Source organism: Thamnophis sirtalis, unplaced genomic scaffold (genome assembly GCF_051295495.1).
Source record: "Thamnophis sirtalis isolate CommonGarterSnake01/CBP01778 unplaced genomic scaffold, rThaSir2_p1.2 scaffold_4, whole genome shotgun sequence".
NCBI classification, from domain to species: domain Eukaryota; kingdom Metazoa; phylum Chordata; class Lepidosauria; order Squamata; family Natricidae; genus Thamnophis; species Thamnophis sirtalis.
The window spans coordinates 113,495,880-113,511,576 of record NW_028261384.1 but is presented as its reverse complement, the minus strand read 5'-3'; the positions used below and the strand labels follow the sequence as shown (position 1 = coordinate 113,511,576).

The window sequence follows — 15,697 nt, the reverse complement described above, 5'->3', positions numbered from 1 at the left end:
CTGCCTATCTTAAATACAATGAAGATGGCTGAGTTTTGGATTTACTTGTGTCCCCCATTATGTCAAATTTCTACATGTAAGATGTAGAAACCAAAACCCTAAACTCCTTCACAGGAATTCCATCCACCTACTGGTAAAGGTATGTAGTTGATACTTGGGTCAAGATTAAAGCAAGGAAGTGGAAGCTTTCTTCACGAAGCACATCAGGTTTGTGGACAGATGCATTAAGTTCACAACAAGGGAAGATGCTAAGGAAAACTGTTTGGTTTTCCTGGATTGTGTTGTGCAGTTAAGGAAGACAAGGATTTTGACATTGAAACTTGCAGAAAAACTAACACATACTTCCATTTTAATTTTTATCACCCACTGGAACACAAAATGGTTCCAGATTGGAACCATTGCTCAGAACTCTACACCATTGGGTTAAAAGTTTGCTTACCATTCCTGGTGGGAATGGAAAGATTCCACCACTACAACCAACTAATCTCAACTGTCAATAATTGTCCTTCCATCTCCAACACCATCCAATACAACTGATGGAACTTCCAGGATAGAAAGCGAATTGTTTTCTTCTTCCTCAAAAAAATAAATTAAAAAAAGTTACTTGCCTTTTCAAAATAAAAACCATTTTTGATACAACTATGACCTGGATGTCTGAGAATCATCATAGGCATTCAAATGTGGGACTGATTCTCATGGAGAAAATATATCCATATGGTCATTAAAAGTTGATAATGACTTTAAAGTCATATTACTTAACCCAGTGTTTTTCAACCACTGTGCCGCGGCACACTAGTGTGCCGTGACATAGTGTAAGGTGTGCCGTGGGAAAAACACCCGCCGGGTGTTTTTGCCTCGGGACATCTCTGTGTCCCGAAAGTTGCTTTTGGGACACAGGGATGCCTCTATTAAGTCCCTGCGGCCCCAAATATCAGCTTTGTGTTTAGAAAAACAGGCCCAGGTTTCGCACTGAGTAAGTAAACAGAAATATGAACAATTATAAAATAATTTCTTTTTGTTTATTTGATTCCTATTCAAGAGAATTACTTTATGTATAATCAATATAGGCACAGAGTTATTTTTTTTTTAACATTTTCTAATGGTAGTATGCCTTGTGATTTTTTTCATGAAAAAAATGTGCCTTTGCACAAAAAAGGTTGAAAAACACTGACTTAACCAATCTTGGCTTCTAACTTCTTTCTATCATATAGTACTTCCTCAGGTAATAGAAGAAAGATCCAAAATAATAAAGTAATTCAATTCACTTGATCTCTTAGTAAGCAAATATGTCAGATTTCACAACCAATATTTAAACCAAAGTACATCAATTTATTTTTAATATTTTGTACTGAATTGCAGTTCATAGTTTCAGTAAATATATTAAGAGTATTAATTAATCATAAGCATGACACTCCAGTATCAATTAAAGAATGAGTAACAAGAAAGAAGATAAACAAAGAAGGTTGCAAATACAAACCTCCAATAGAAAGGAAAAAGTCAGACATCAAGACATGTCATGCAGAAATAATGTCTAAGTGTTCTGACTCCCTCTCTTCATACACCAAAGCACACTGAGGCAAAGATACTTCAAGGATTTATTAATACACAGACTAGATCTTGGCAGAAATCCAGCACAGACTGACCTTGGCAGCAATCCAGCCTGCCAAGATAGCCCCCTCCAGGTGATGCCTCCAGGCCTCAAACACCACCTGGATAGCCAACAACTCCTTCTCTCAGATGGTGTAATTGCATTAGGAAACATTGAGTTTCTGAGAGTAGTAAGCGCAAGGGAAAAGGGGCATGAGCCTGCAGTAACACCGCACCCACTGTGATGTCAGATGCGTCCACCTCCACTACAAAGGGATGATGGGGATCAGGGTGCTTTAAGATCGGCTCCCTCATAAAAGGCCTGTTGCTCCATGGGCCCCTAGCGAAAAGGCACTTTCTTTTGCAGGAGCCAAGTGAGGGGCGCGGTCAAGAAAGCAAAGCTGGGGATGAAGGTCCGGTAATAGTTGGCAAACCCGCGGAGTCTCTGCACATCCTTCATACTTTGAGGAGGTTGCCAACTGAGCAATGCCTCCACCTTGCACCTCCTCCATCACAATTCCCTCAGGGGAGATACAGTGCCCCAGGAACTCGATGGTAGTCTGCCAAAACTGACACTTCTCCAGTTTTGCGAACAAATGATGTTCTCAGAGTCATTGCAAGACCAGAAACCAAGTGTTGTTGATGATTCTTCTGGGACGTCAAGTAGATCAAGATGTCGTCCAGGTAAATGACGACAAACTGATCCAAAAGGTCCCGGAAGATGTCATTCATAAAGTGTTGGAAGACTGCCGGCACATTGGTCAACCCGAATGGCATGACCATGTACTCAAAATGTCCATACCGGATGCCAAAGGCCATCTTCCATTTGTCCCCCGCCCTGACTCAGACCAGATTGTAAGCCCCACGCAAGTCCAGTTTTGTAAACATCGTTGCCTCCCGGAGCCGCTCCAACAACTCAGGAATCAGGGGCAGTGGGTAACGGTTATGTACTGTGATGGCATTCAGGTGCCGGTAATCGCAACAAAGTCTCAGTTCCCCAGTCTTCTTTTTCACGAACAAAACCAGGGCAGACAAGAGCGAAGACAAAGGCTGGATAAACCCCTGGGTGAGGTTCTTGTCAAGAAAGTCTTGCAATGTGGCCAACTCTGGCTCGAACATGGAATACAGATGACCTGTACTGAGCTTCGCATCAGGTACCAGGTCCATGGGACAGTCATAAGGCCAGTGCGGTGGCAGTTAATCTGCCTCCTGCTTGCTGAAGACATCCACAAACTCCGCTAAACCTGGCAGCACAGACACCTTGGGCGAGCTGGGTACCTGGGCCGCACAGACCTGCTGAGTGTGGTCAAAGCATTGCAGGGAAGAGAACGTGATCAGATTTTATGGCCAGTAGATCTGAGGGTTGTGCTCCTGCAGCCAAGCCAAGCCCAAGACCACTGGGAAATGCAGGGCCGAAGTAACATAAAATTGGATGGCCTCCTCGTGCTCCCCGAGAATCAGGCACAAAGGCTGCATGGTGGCCCTGACAGGCCCAGACAGAAGCAACCGGCCATTAATAGTCTCGACCCGCATCGGTGGGTCCACCGGAAACAGAGGGACATCGTATGCTGTAGCAAACGCTGCATCCATAAAGTTTGTGGTAGCCCCGGAATCGACCAAGGCATGGGCCATAATTCCCTGCATACATTAAATCTAAGAAAGCTGAAGGAAGGAATGAGGTGAACATTCCATATTTTCACTGAGGTTGCTTTAAAATGCTGATGACAATGCTGGGGATGATGATGAAAAAGTTGATGGCAAGGGGTCATCCCAAAGTAGATGTGTTTATATATCTTATAGCTTCTGTCATTCCAGTATTTTAAGTATATTCAGACATATAGCACTGCTGTTCCAAATTTTTGCCTAATTTCTAGTGCCTACATTTGTCTCTCTGAAGATAAAAAATAGCTCTTTGCAGTAATGCATGTTAATAGAAATGAAATCTGGCACAAAAAGTTTTATTTACAACCAAACCAGTTATAATAAACTTTCAAGGGGAAGATAACAAAAACAATTTTCAGAAATGCTATAGAGGATTCATCAATTTTAGATAATTTACCAAAGAGCTATAATTATTTCCCTGCTTTCCAATCTCTGTGCTGCCAAATATTAAACTTGTTGACAAGAATAAGAGTATATATTTGTGTGGTAGACATGTTCATTTTTCTGAGCGTATATGTTATATGTATGCTCTGTATACTTAGGGTTAAAATTTACTGAAATATTTCAGTCAAATCAATTCAAGGACACACATTTCAATTTTCATTCAAATCTAATCATTGCTTTTATAGTGGTTTTTAATGCCTGTGGTAATTGTGTTAGTTTATAGGACAATTTGTACTTAGTATGCTGATAGTAGTAGTGTTACTTTTTCTACTACTGCCTCACATGGCACGGCAGAAAAATTTTAATTGTCAAATTGTGGATCATCATCTCATTTTTCACAAGTACCTTCAACCAGAGGAGCTACTCCTTGGTGGCCTTATGTCTCAGACTTTCTTTGTCTCCAGTACAAATTTTTTTGTTGAACCACCATCTCCAACGTACTCTGAAAGCTATCTGTAAGCAATTGTGTGTAGTTTAATTTTAGTCATGATCAATGCTCAGAGAGTTCTCATGTTTCATACAAATTTCTTGACAACTGTGTAGAATGAATACGACCTTGCCTTCCTCTAATCTATAGGTCTTGGATTCCCTGTTAGCAGCCTTTTGTGTTATTTGCCCAATATTAGCTCCACTAAGAGAATAGAGATATGTCATTTATGCATTCTAAAATCAATTGATATGAAAGCAAAAAAGCAGGTATATTTTAAAAAATATAAATCACCCCCTTAATCTGCAAGTTTTCCTTTATTTTTAAAATACTCTGATCCAACTATTTACTAGTTTACTGGTTTTATTTTTTACTTGCTTTGGCTCCTCACAATGAGGTAGGGTTATGACTCAGAACTACCAGCATATCCTGGCCTTGGTCTTTGCCATAAAGGAAATCAATGAAGATCCCCATATCCTACCCAATATTACCCTTGGATTCCATATCTATGATAGTCATTTCAATACCAGGTGGGCCTTTCGTTCTGCAATGCAACTTATTTCTCCAAAGAAGCATTTTCTCCCCAATTACCACTGTGGCAGTAAAGCCAATCTTCTTACAGTGCTTGAAGGGCTTGATATTGAATCCTCTCATTATATACCACACATTTTCAGCATCTACAAGATTCCTCAGGTAGGACGTATGCTCAGATTTTAAAGATTATCTTTCTCCCCCCCTCCTGATCCTTTATGTGGAGATAGGTAGAGGTATTTTTAATCATATAGAATTTATTTGTGAGGCAACCGAAGTAATCTAAGAAGTGTCAGCTTAAAATATCTTTCAAAATTGCTAGTGTAAAGTTGTCTCACTTCATAACATTTAAAACTAATTAATATAAATATAAAATTTATTATTTTCTTTTCCACAAAGCCGGTTTGTTTAAGATGGATGGCCATAGAAATTTGATCAATCAATCAATATCTCATTTATTCATGATTTATATTTAAATTTATATGCTGCCAACCTCACTGTTGGAGTGACTTTGGCTGGCCACTGTTATCAAAAGTTTCAATTTTCCTGAAAAGACAAATAATTGCCATACTTTTGTTCCAGGCAACATTTTTTTCAACAATTAATTTATTACTGAAATGTGACCCCAGTGGTACTGGGATCACTAGTACTAGCTGCTGCTGCTGCTGCTGCTGCTACTACTACTACTACTACTACTACTACTACTACTACTACTACTACCAACAACAACAAGAAGATATACAGTACACATTAATATTTCTTTGTTATTTTTTCAATTACCAATCTATTTAGATCTCCTATGGCTCTGCTCCAATGAGTATGGATCATACCCAATCTCCTCACTTTTACCAAATGGTTCCAAATGAAGCCCATCAGTGCAGGGAAATTCTTGAATTGCTTCTCATTTTCAGGTGGACCTGGATTGGATTTTTCATGGCAACTGGAATTAACTCAGAATGGATTTTTCAAGTTATGGTTCCAGAATTTGCCACTCATGGCATTTGTTTTGCTTTTATAGATACAGTCTACAATGTAGGCATGGTTATGGAATTTGGAAGTATAAAAAAATGGGCATTTAAAATATGGAATAGAATCATGACTAGCACAGCCAACGTATTTCTCCTGTTTGGTGATCTTCGCACTCTCGTGGTTGTGGCCTGGTTGCTTTCTCTTGAACAAGACAGTGATATAACAAACAATATAAAGGGTAAAGTGTGGATTTTGACTGTCCAGTTAGAGCTTAAAAACTACAGCAATAAAAAGGAACTGAGAATTTCTAAGCGGGTCTACCATGGTGCTTTATCCTTGGCTGTCCATTCCAACGAGCTGCCAGGATTTCAGGAATTTATTCAGGATAGGAAGCCTTCCAATGCAAAAGAAGATTACTTCATAAGGGACTTTTGGTCTTATAGTTTTGGCTGCACCTTCCCCAACTGGGTTGTGAAACATGAAAATAGTGGTCTCTGTTCTGGACTAGAGAGACTGGAGAATGTTCCTGAAAAAAACTTTGAAAAATCCATCACTGGGAATAGCTACAGCATCTATAATGCTGCCTTTGCGGTGGCTCATGCTTTGCATGTCATGCATTCCTCCAGATTCAAGTTCAAAAGAATGATGGAGAAGGAGGAATGGACATTTCTGACTCCCAAGTTATGGGAGGTAAGGTATATTTGAAAGATCCACAGGTTCTTTGTTGTCAGTGCTGGGGCCATTAACACCACACAAAAAAATCTTCCGTAGCCTATTAGTAATGTTTTAAGCAAAATCTTAGATAGAATTTATTTGTAGAAATGCAAGATCAGCATAATTCTGAGTGTTTTACTATCTATGCTTTCCAACATTTTAAAACATGGAAGGTTTTGTAAAAGAGAAAGTCTAGAAGAAAATTGCAAAAATTTAATTTTTGTGTTTCATTAAGATATCTAGTTAATGTATACATACTTTCAAATTCCTTCTGAAAAATACTCAAAAAACAAATGTGAATTCTGTTATGTACAGGATAATATAAATAATTTTACCCAAAAGCTACTACCGTATTTTCACCCATATAACCCGCCCACGCAAATAACCCGCCCACGCGAATAACCCGCGGGTTTTCGGGATCGTGTAAAATATTTTCCGTATACCCCGCCCACGCATATAACCCGCGACGAGTAAGAGAGAAGGGAAACAGCTGAGATGGGAGGGGGAAGAAACGGAGAAAGAAGCCTGCGCAAGCTGGGGAAGAGGAAAGGAACGGAGGAGAAGGAATCAGCTGAGATCGGGGTGGGGGAAGAAACGGAGAAAGAAGCCTGCGCAAGCTGGGGAAGAGGAAAGGAACGGAGGAGAAGGAAACAGCTGAGATCGGGGTGGGGGAAGAAACGGAGAAAGAAGCCTGCGCAAGCCTCCGATCGTGTAAAATATTTTCCGTATACCCCGCCCACGCATATAACCCGCAGGGGGCGCTGTGCATGTAAAAAACGCATATAACCCGCGGGTTATATGGGTGAAAATACGGTAAATTGATTAATAAATTTCTCAATTATTCACTGTTCTTAATAATAATATTCTATAATAGAGTCAGATTTGTTCATTTATATTTATATTTCACTAAGAATCAATCTTTTTTAAAACAATTTTTATTTGCTTTTGAACGAAGACAAACAAACATAAAAAAACCATCTTCCATTACAAATTATAGAAAGTGTGTCAGTTGGTTACAGTATTTCCATGCATCTCTTCCATAGTCACCACCTGCTTTTCATATCAAATCGCATATTTTAAATTCACCTATATTCATGTATATCACAATTATTATATCTCAACCTTAATTTAACAATTGTTTTTACATCCTTTTATATATAATATTCAAAATCTAGAATAGATTATATGATAACACTCCATTCAATCATCCTAAAATCATCCATCACAATACATCTTTATAACATATACTAGATAAAACTTTTAAACCTCCCCTCATAATCTCCATGTGTTGTTTATATAAAATTTCATATTATCAAACTAATATATCTATATATATTGTTATCATTATTAACCATTATTTAAGTATAGCTATTGTCACTTCATTTTATATACACTACTAGTAAACTAAATTTAGCTTAATTTTTTATTATACATTTTCATTGCATCAACCTGTATCTTTTCTGTAATAGTATCTCTTGTCTTATATCTCTTGTCATTTGTAGCATTAATGTTCTAGTTACTTTCTTAATAAATCTTGCATAAACTTCTATTGACAACATGTTATTCCTTTCGTATCTCATAAAAGCTTGAAAACCAGGGGGAATGGCCTAGAAGACCTCCAAGGTCCCTTCCAATTCTGCTATTGTATTATTGCATTGTTCTTTCCATCAGCTTATCTTTGGTCATCGCTAGTGATTCTGTCAAGATTTCTCTACTTATCTCCAACAATTTTTCTCTCTTTTCTTCTTCTGTGTTTTGAAGTCTGGGGTAGAGTTCCAATCCATCTATCTCCCCTTTCCAAATTCCACTCTTGCCATTATCAACCACACTCACTTTGTTGTCAATATCCACAGTTTTCTTATTTCTTTGCTCATTTTTTTCTTCCATCTTTTGAACTCTCTCCTCCACTTTCTTCATTTGGTAAACATCCTCAGTTTCTCCAGCAGATTTTTCTATTTTGTATTCCATATTCTCCAATCTCATTTCAATTCTTCTGTCACAACTAATAAATTTTGAATTCCAAACATAATCATTTGCAATGTTAGTTTCTTTTTCCTGCTGAGCCATTCTTTCAATTTTGCAGACACTGCCACTATAGGATTCAAGGATATTTTAATAAACTTCAAACAGGTTCATTTATTATCTTTCAAGTCAAAATATTGTCTTCCCTCCAATAGCTAGTGATAGAACTTCCAAAAGGCACCTGTATAAATAATTTGTGCTCTTCCTACTATCACTGTCAGTAAACAATTGGAAAGAACCTTGAATATCAGGTGATCAAAGAGAAAGAAGAAAAAACAATGTATCCAGTCTCCAGCCTCTAAGTGGCAGTGTAACTGCTTTTCCTCCTGTTGTTACAACCCCCTTTATAATCCTTCTTATTATCTTCTTTATATTCCAAGCTTAAGAAAGAAAGAAAAAACTTTTAAATGGAGATCAAAAGCAATCCAATCAATCAAATCATCAAATCAAGCATTATAAAAAAGGAGAATTTTAATCCATAGGGATAAGCATAAGTGAAAAAAGAAGAAGAAAGAATTAATCCATTCAGTTAAAAAAATAGGGAGCCCCTGCAAAAGTTCCATCCATGAAAAAAAATAGAAACTGGATAACACACTAAGTTGAATGCAGATCAATCTCATCGTCTACGGTCTTCTGTCTTCAATCTTAACTTAATTTTTTTTCTTGGGTAGTGTCTAATAATAAAATTTCCTCACCAATATGACACACTTTCTCTTTCTGCTTTCTTCCCGTTCTGGAGTTGTCCCAACTTCAACAGCTTCATTAGCTGCATTTCTGTCACTGGAAAAAAAAGGTCTATTCTGGATCTTTCAGGGACTTTGCAGTGTCTCTAAGATCAGCAGGAGGTGCCCTTCTCAATCACCTTTTCTGCAGGACAGTTTAAGTCCAAATGGACCATCCAGTGGCAGAAATTCAACTGCAATCTCAGAGTATCAAGATTGCAAGTTGTGCCGTCGCTATGTCAGCTCTCCTCTCTCTGACTAAGAATCAATCTTGAATGAAATCTATATTTTTAAAATTCCCCAGTATAATATTATCAAGCATCAATTCTGTAATACTAATTTTGGGAATAACTTAATTGATTTTTCAACAATATGAGTGACACCTAGCCAGGTGTCTTTGCACTGGCTCTATCAACTCTCATAACTGACCATGCTAGCTAAAGCTAATGCTTATTTCTGCTAATTGACACAAAATGATGATTATTATTTTTTAAAGTGACTTATTTTAGAAGTTACAGAATGCCACCAGAAGTTTGGAAGTGGATCTTACATCTGAAGTGTTTTTTAAGAAAAAAAATACATTTGTTTTGTAAAAAATACAGCCTTTTGTTTTGAGGCTATATTTCACAAATATTCAATTCCTTCTTAACAGAAAAATTTCTGAAACATTTGTTTCCCTTCCCTCTAGATATTTCATTTTCTGAAACAAGTATCTTTCAACAATAGCGTAGGGGATAAAGTTTCCTTTGACCAGAATGGTGTGTTTCTAACAGCACTTGATGTCATTAATTGGGTTTTACTTTTAAACTACTCTTTTACTAGAGTAAAAGTTGGAATAATCAATTCTCAAATTCCAGATGATCAAAAAGTTATCATTAATGAAAATTCCATTCTGTGGCACCATTGGTTTAACCAGGTAGGATATACATGCAAACTGTTGGGAAGTTACCAAGCAGTATAAATAATAAGAATGGGAATGCCATAAAAATGACCCAAATAGTTGTTTGTGTGCAAACAGTTTGTGAGTATATAGTGTATATACAAATGATGAATGAACCCCATCTCCCTTTTTTGTCTCTTCTAAAATGTGACTCTTCTTATATATCTCATTCAGGATATATTAACCTTCTTTTCTTCTTTTTTCTATACTCAATTTCTTTTTTTAAAAAAATATCAAGTTTAGTTGGTGTAATTCCTGAATACTTCATCTATGTTTTTAAAGTTGGCCCCAAAATATAAGTCATTGTTTTAGAGTCAATTTTAGTGTAATGGTTTAGTATATTGGATCCTGAATATATGTATGTATGTATGTATGTATGTATGTATGTATGTATGTATGTATGTATGTATGTGTATGTGTATGTGTATGTGTATGTATATATGTGTCTCTGTGTGTGTGTGTATAAAATCAGTGGTGGGTTGCAGTATATTGGATCCTGAATATATGTATGTATGTATGTATGTATGTATGTATGTATGTATGTGTATGTGTATGTATATATGTGTCTCTATGTGTGTGTGTATAAAATCAGTGGTGGGTTGCAGGAAGTACATCCTGGTAGAGGCATACCAGAGCACCAGATACTGTTCCCACCCGCCCGCCCGAGCTCCTTACCGGTCTTTTAAGTTTTCAGTCCTTCCATGCATGCGCATGGCACATACAGCACCTGTGTGATGCTCCGCTGAGCATCTGGAGAAACATGGAGGCTCACAGATGTGTTAAGATGCATGTGCACGCCCTATATATCAGTTGGAACAGGATCCAGAATCCACCCTATATATCAGTGGTGGATTATAATAATATATTTTGTTCTTACTTTTAGCAATTTAGATCCAGAACAGTTTCAGATCAATAAAAACATCTCTATCTCCAGATTATTTCTCAAGTTTAGTACATAAATCAGAATGCTTTTTTTTAAAAGGAAAATTTAAAAGGAAAATCTTCAGAAGAATTACATATTTTACCATTCCCATATTTATTGACTGTAACGTTGAAAAAATATTGAAAGAGCAAAGAAAAAAACTTTTTCTTTATACTTTTCATTCTTAATTCTTTTTGTTACTTTTTCTTTCTTTTTTTAGTACAGAAAGAAAAAGAAAAAGCCAAAACCACACTTTTTATTCCCATGATTGAGAAGACACATTTCGATAGGAAATTAGTGGAACTCGATAATTTGAGTCCAATGTAATTTAACTTTAAAAAAATTCTCCAGTAAAAGATGCCATGTTCTCTTCTGGACTGGAAGGCTTCAAAACTCACCCTGGTAGATGTTGGTGTTGATTTATGTCATCTCTTGTCATTGGTGAATTAGGTGCAACCAGTTTCTATTTGTAATGAAAAGTGCCAACCTGGTTTCAGAAAACAAAAGAAGGAAGGAGAGTCATTCTGCTGCTATGATTGCATTCCCTGTCCAGAAGGCAAGATTTCTCAGTGGGGAGGTAAGATAGGCCGTAAAATTTTCAAAAGCAGGTCAGTGACCAATGCAATTAATATACAAGGCTGCAAGGCAATTCCTGTAACCTCATGGAAAATCCCATTACCATATTTTTCAGAGTATAAGACACACCAAGGTTTTGAAGAGGCAAATAAAAAAAGGTTTTTGCACTCTGCAAACCTCCCAAAAACGGCCCGTATTTTATGAAAATAGATCCATTTTTTCCAAAAAATGCGTTAGCCTTTGGGGGCCTTATAGAATACTCTTGGTGGCTGCAGGGGGAAATTGAGCAAAAAACAGCCTGTTTTTCATTCATTTCTGCTCTCCCCAGGCCCCAGGAGCTCTCTGAAAGCCTTCTATAAGCTCTGCATGGCCATCTTGGTGAAGGGGGCATGGTTTTGGGAGGCAAAAATGCTATATTCAGTGTATAAGATGCACCCAGTTTTTCAGTCTTTTTTGAAGGAAAAAGGTGCATCTTATACTCTGAAAAAATATGGTAGTTGGAAAGGAAATTGCTAATGAAGACACCAAAAGTTCTTGGATATATTAGGTTTAATTCTTAGTCAGCAGATATTCAAGGTAAAGAAGTTCCCAACAATAACATTTGAATTAATGTACCCATTTAGTACATTAGCAATACTCATTTAGTATTGCCAGTGGGAGGAAGAAAGTAGAATAGGGGCTTCAAAATTTTTAGCAAGTGGATCTCTGCCCACTTTCTAGGTGGGTGTGGCTTAGTCAACCTCCTGCACCCCAGGGGGAGTTTGCTCCCCAGGCTCCAGAGGCTTTCCTTGAACCTCTAGGAGGGCAAAAACAGCCTCTCAAGGCACTATAGGCCTCTGGAAGCTGGAAATGGGCCCATTTTTTGTATTCCCAAACTTCCAGTAGGTGTGTTTTTACCCTGCCCAAGCCTCTGCATGCATGCCCTGAACTTTCCTGGATTCAAATCAGGATGTGTGGGGACTCCTGTGAGGGGAAGGGTGGGGTGGGTAGGGCCATCCAGGAGTTGGATCAGGAGTTGGTTCTCTTAATTGCACAGAATCTTAGCTAGAGGTTCTTCCTGAACCCTTCTGAACCCCAGCAGCTCACCCATGGAACTAGAGTAATGAATAGATGGACTTGTATGTTTTTCTGTGCAATCCAGATAAGGCATCTGATATTGGGCTCCTCTATCAAAGGGTTATCTTTAAGGGAAAAGTGCTTCTTGCAGAAAATTCCTCTTCCTCAATAGTAGACTCTCAACTATCTCAGTATCAGATTTGTGTGCAACTAAGCCTAAACTTCTCTTTTCCAGATATGCCTGACTGTACTGAGTGCAGAGACGACCTTTATCCAAACAAATATCAGAATGTTTGCATCTCCAAAATTGTAACCTTTTTATCTTATAAAGAACCTATGGGGATTGGTTTAGCAACTGCAGCTCTTTTGCTGGCTCTTATCACTGCTGTCTTGCTAAAAACATTTGTACTGTATCACGACACTCCCATTGTCAAAGCCAATAATCGAGACCTCACTTACATTCTTCTCATCTCTCTTCTACTCTGCTTCCTTTCTACTTTGCTTTTTATTGGGCAACCGCAGAAAGTGATATGTGTTCTGCAGCAATCATTTTTTGGCATTGTCTTTTCAGTGGCTGTCTCTTCAGTATTGGCCAAAACCATTACTGTGGTTCTGGCATTCATGGCCACCCAACCAGGAACAAAGAGGACTAGATGGATGGGGAAAGGACTGGCCTGTTCCATTGTTATTTCTTGTTCTCTTATTCAAGTAGCCATTTGTACCGTGTGGCTGTCAACCAGTCCTCCATTCCCGGATGCTAATATGCACTCAGGAATCGGTGAAATTACCCTCCAATGTAATGAGGCATCACCTGCCATGTTTTACAGTGTGATTGGGTACATGGGCTTTTTAGCCATTGCCAGCTTCATTGTGGCTTTCTTTGCCAGGAATTTACCTGACAGTTTCAATGAGGCCAAATTCATCACTTTCAGCATGTTAGTGTTTTGTAGTGTGTGGTTGTCATTTGTCCCAACCTACCTAAGCACCAAAGGAAAATACATGGTTGCTGTGGAGATTTTCTCTATTTTAGCTTCCAGTGCTGGATTGCTGAGTTTTATATTTTTCCCCAAATGGTACATCATTGTTGTGAGGCCTGAACTGAACAACAAAAATCATCTTAAATGGAGGAACCACTAAAGAAGGAAGGAAGCTGTCTCAATAATATACATCTGTTATATCCCTTCCAGGTAAAATACAAAACGTGATTAAAATCATAGGACATGGATTGAAATTGAAATAGATAAATAGATAAATAGATAGGTATGGTCACTCCATTTAATTCCAGTAATCTACATATTTAAAGATTATTTGGCAGAACAGGAGTAGATCATCCTCACATTTTTCTAAGAGTTAAAAATTCAGTTTTTAATTTGTTAGTCTATTTGGAACTTGAAAATGTTCCCACCATTGATACAATGCATATCTTCACTGTAGCCTTATAATTGTCCTAAGATCTAATTATGCTGAATTTTTCTTAAAGAAGATGGTCTGGTTAGACTCATATATTTGGTAGCACTTTTTAATATATTGGATTTATGCTTCAGTTTACCATGTCATCTCATTTGAAAATTCATTATCTGTTATACCTTCCTAAGTTTCTGTTCCAAAATATACTACTTGCTTTCCTTCCTGAGGTCTTTCAGGGCATATATAGATTTCTATGTCAATATAGGCACACACATATATAATTATACAATACAAAGTGAAACTGAATTCATACATGCAATGCTAAAGTTTATGTGGGTACAAACCATCAGCTTTTAAAAAATTAAATTCGGAGAATGTGTAAATATGTAAAGATTATGTAAACGTGATTGTGTGACAAAAGCTAAAATGTACATTCATGTACCTAATACATGAAATTTAATGCCTGGATGATATAAATCTATTATCTGTTCCCTTACTATGGCCAATGTACTGATATTTCAATACTGGAAACATAAATGCATAGCCACACTTACTTAATAGATTACAGACCTCTCTGCTCTTGCTATTTATGAATAGATTATCTATAGACATAGCCTTTGTATGGAAAACATAATAAAATATGGGATTCAAATACATTATGTTAAAAAAAACTTTCAAAAAACAAGATACTTATTTAAATAAATTAGAAAATAATAGTACTTGAATAATATTCACTTGTTCTTTCACTTGTTGGTTAAAGGAATTTTTAGGTATTTCACTTTCTCTTGTCTTTGACAATGTATTTATTTCTGTCATTATTATCATTTTGTTTTGTTCCTTTCCTTTTGTTGTCTTGTTAATTATATGCAACATATAAATAAGTAAAGAAATAAAGTACAAAAACGCAGTTACAATTTAAAAAAACCTGAAACCTGTTCCTGTATTTGCACAAGTGTTTCCGAAGAAAAAGCTGAAGATACAACTGCAGAACACTTTTTTTTTCAATCATATAATGGTTATAACACTGGGCTCACATTCAGAATGTACCCAGTTCAAAATTCCTTGAACCTTGGAAGAAACTATTTTTCTTCTCCCAAGTTAACCAATTTCCACATTTTTAAATGTATATGTTCTAGTAGCCTTAACTAAAGCATCCAAATCTTCCTGGCTGATTCTGAGAAGTGATATTCTGCCCAATGTTTGCATGATATTGATATTTTTTCAATAAGAACTAAAAGGAAAAAAAACAGTAAGCTGCAGGAGAATGCATTCATGGAAAGCTTGGGAAATAAGGTGAGGGGCCACAGTGCCTCATCAAAGTGGCCATCATGTGGGCCTTGTCCTAGAAGAAAGTGAAGCCCAGAAGGAAAAATAAACAGCAAAATAAAAGCAAAACAATGACTTGCCCAAGCAGGAAAAAAGTACTTTGGAGGCTGAATTGATAGATATGCCAGGATGCCATAGATCTAATATTGCTTTACCAAGCCTTAGCACGATCACACATGGAATACTGCATACACTTCTAGTGAGCACAATATTAAAAAGATGTTGAGACTCTAGAAAGAATGCAGGGAATAGCAATAAGAATGCTTAGGAGGCTGGAGGCTAAAATATCTGAAGAATGGTTGTAGGAAGTGGATATTCCTTATCTAATGAAAAGAAGGACATGATAGCAGTGTTCCAATATCTGAGTGGCTCCTACATAGATGAGGGGATCA

The 15,697-nt window shown here is 37.3% G+C and overlaps 1 protein-coding gene across 1 annotated transcript; it reads left to right on the top strand.

Annotated features, from left to right (window-relative positions):
• The first annotated feature begins 4,525 nt into the window (after positions 1-4,525).
• Positions 4,526-14,884, top strand: LOC106548761 (vomeronasal type-2 receptor 26-like). Its single transcript, XM_087714630.1, has 6 exons — positions 4,526-4,813; positions 5,444-6,310; positions 9,767-9,994; positions 11,391-11,517; positions 12,808-13,678; positions 14,308-14,884. The coding sequence occupies exons 1-6, from the start codon at positions 4,526-4,528 to the stop codon at positions 14,342-14,344; spliced, it is 2,418 nt and encodes an 805-aa protein (XP_087570756.1). The 3' UTR covers positions 14,345-14,884.
• Positions 14,885-15,697: the final 813 nt, after the last annotated feature.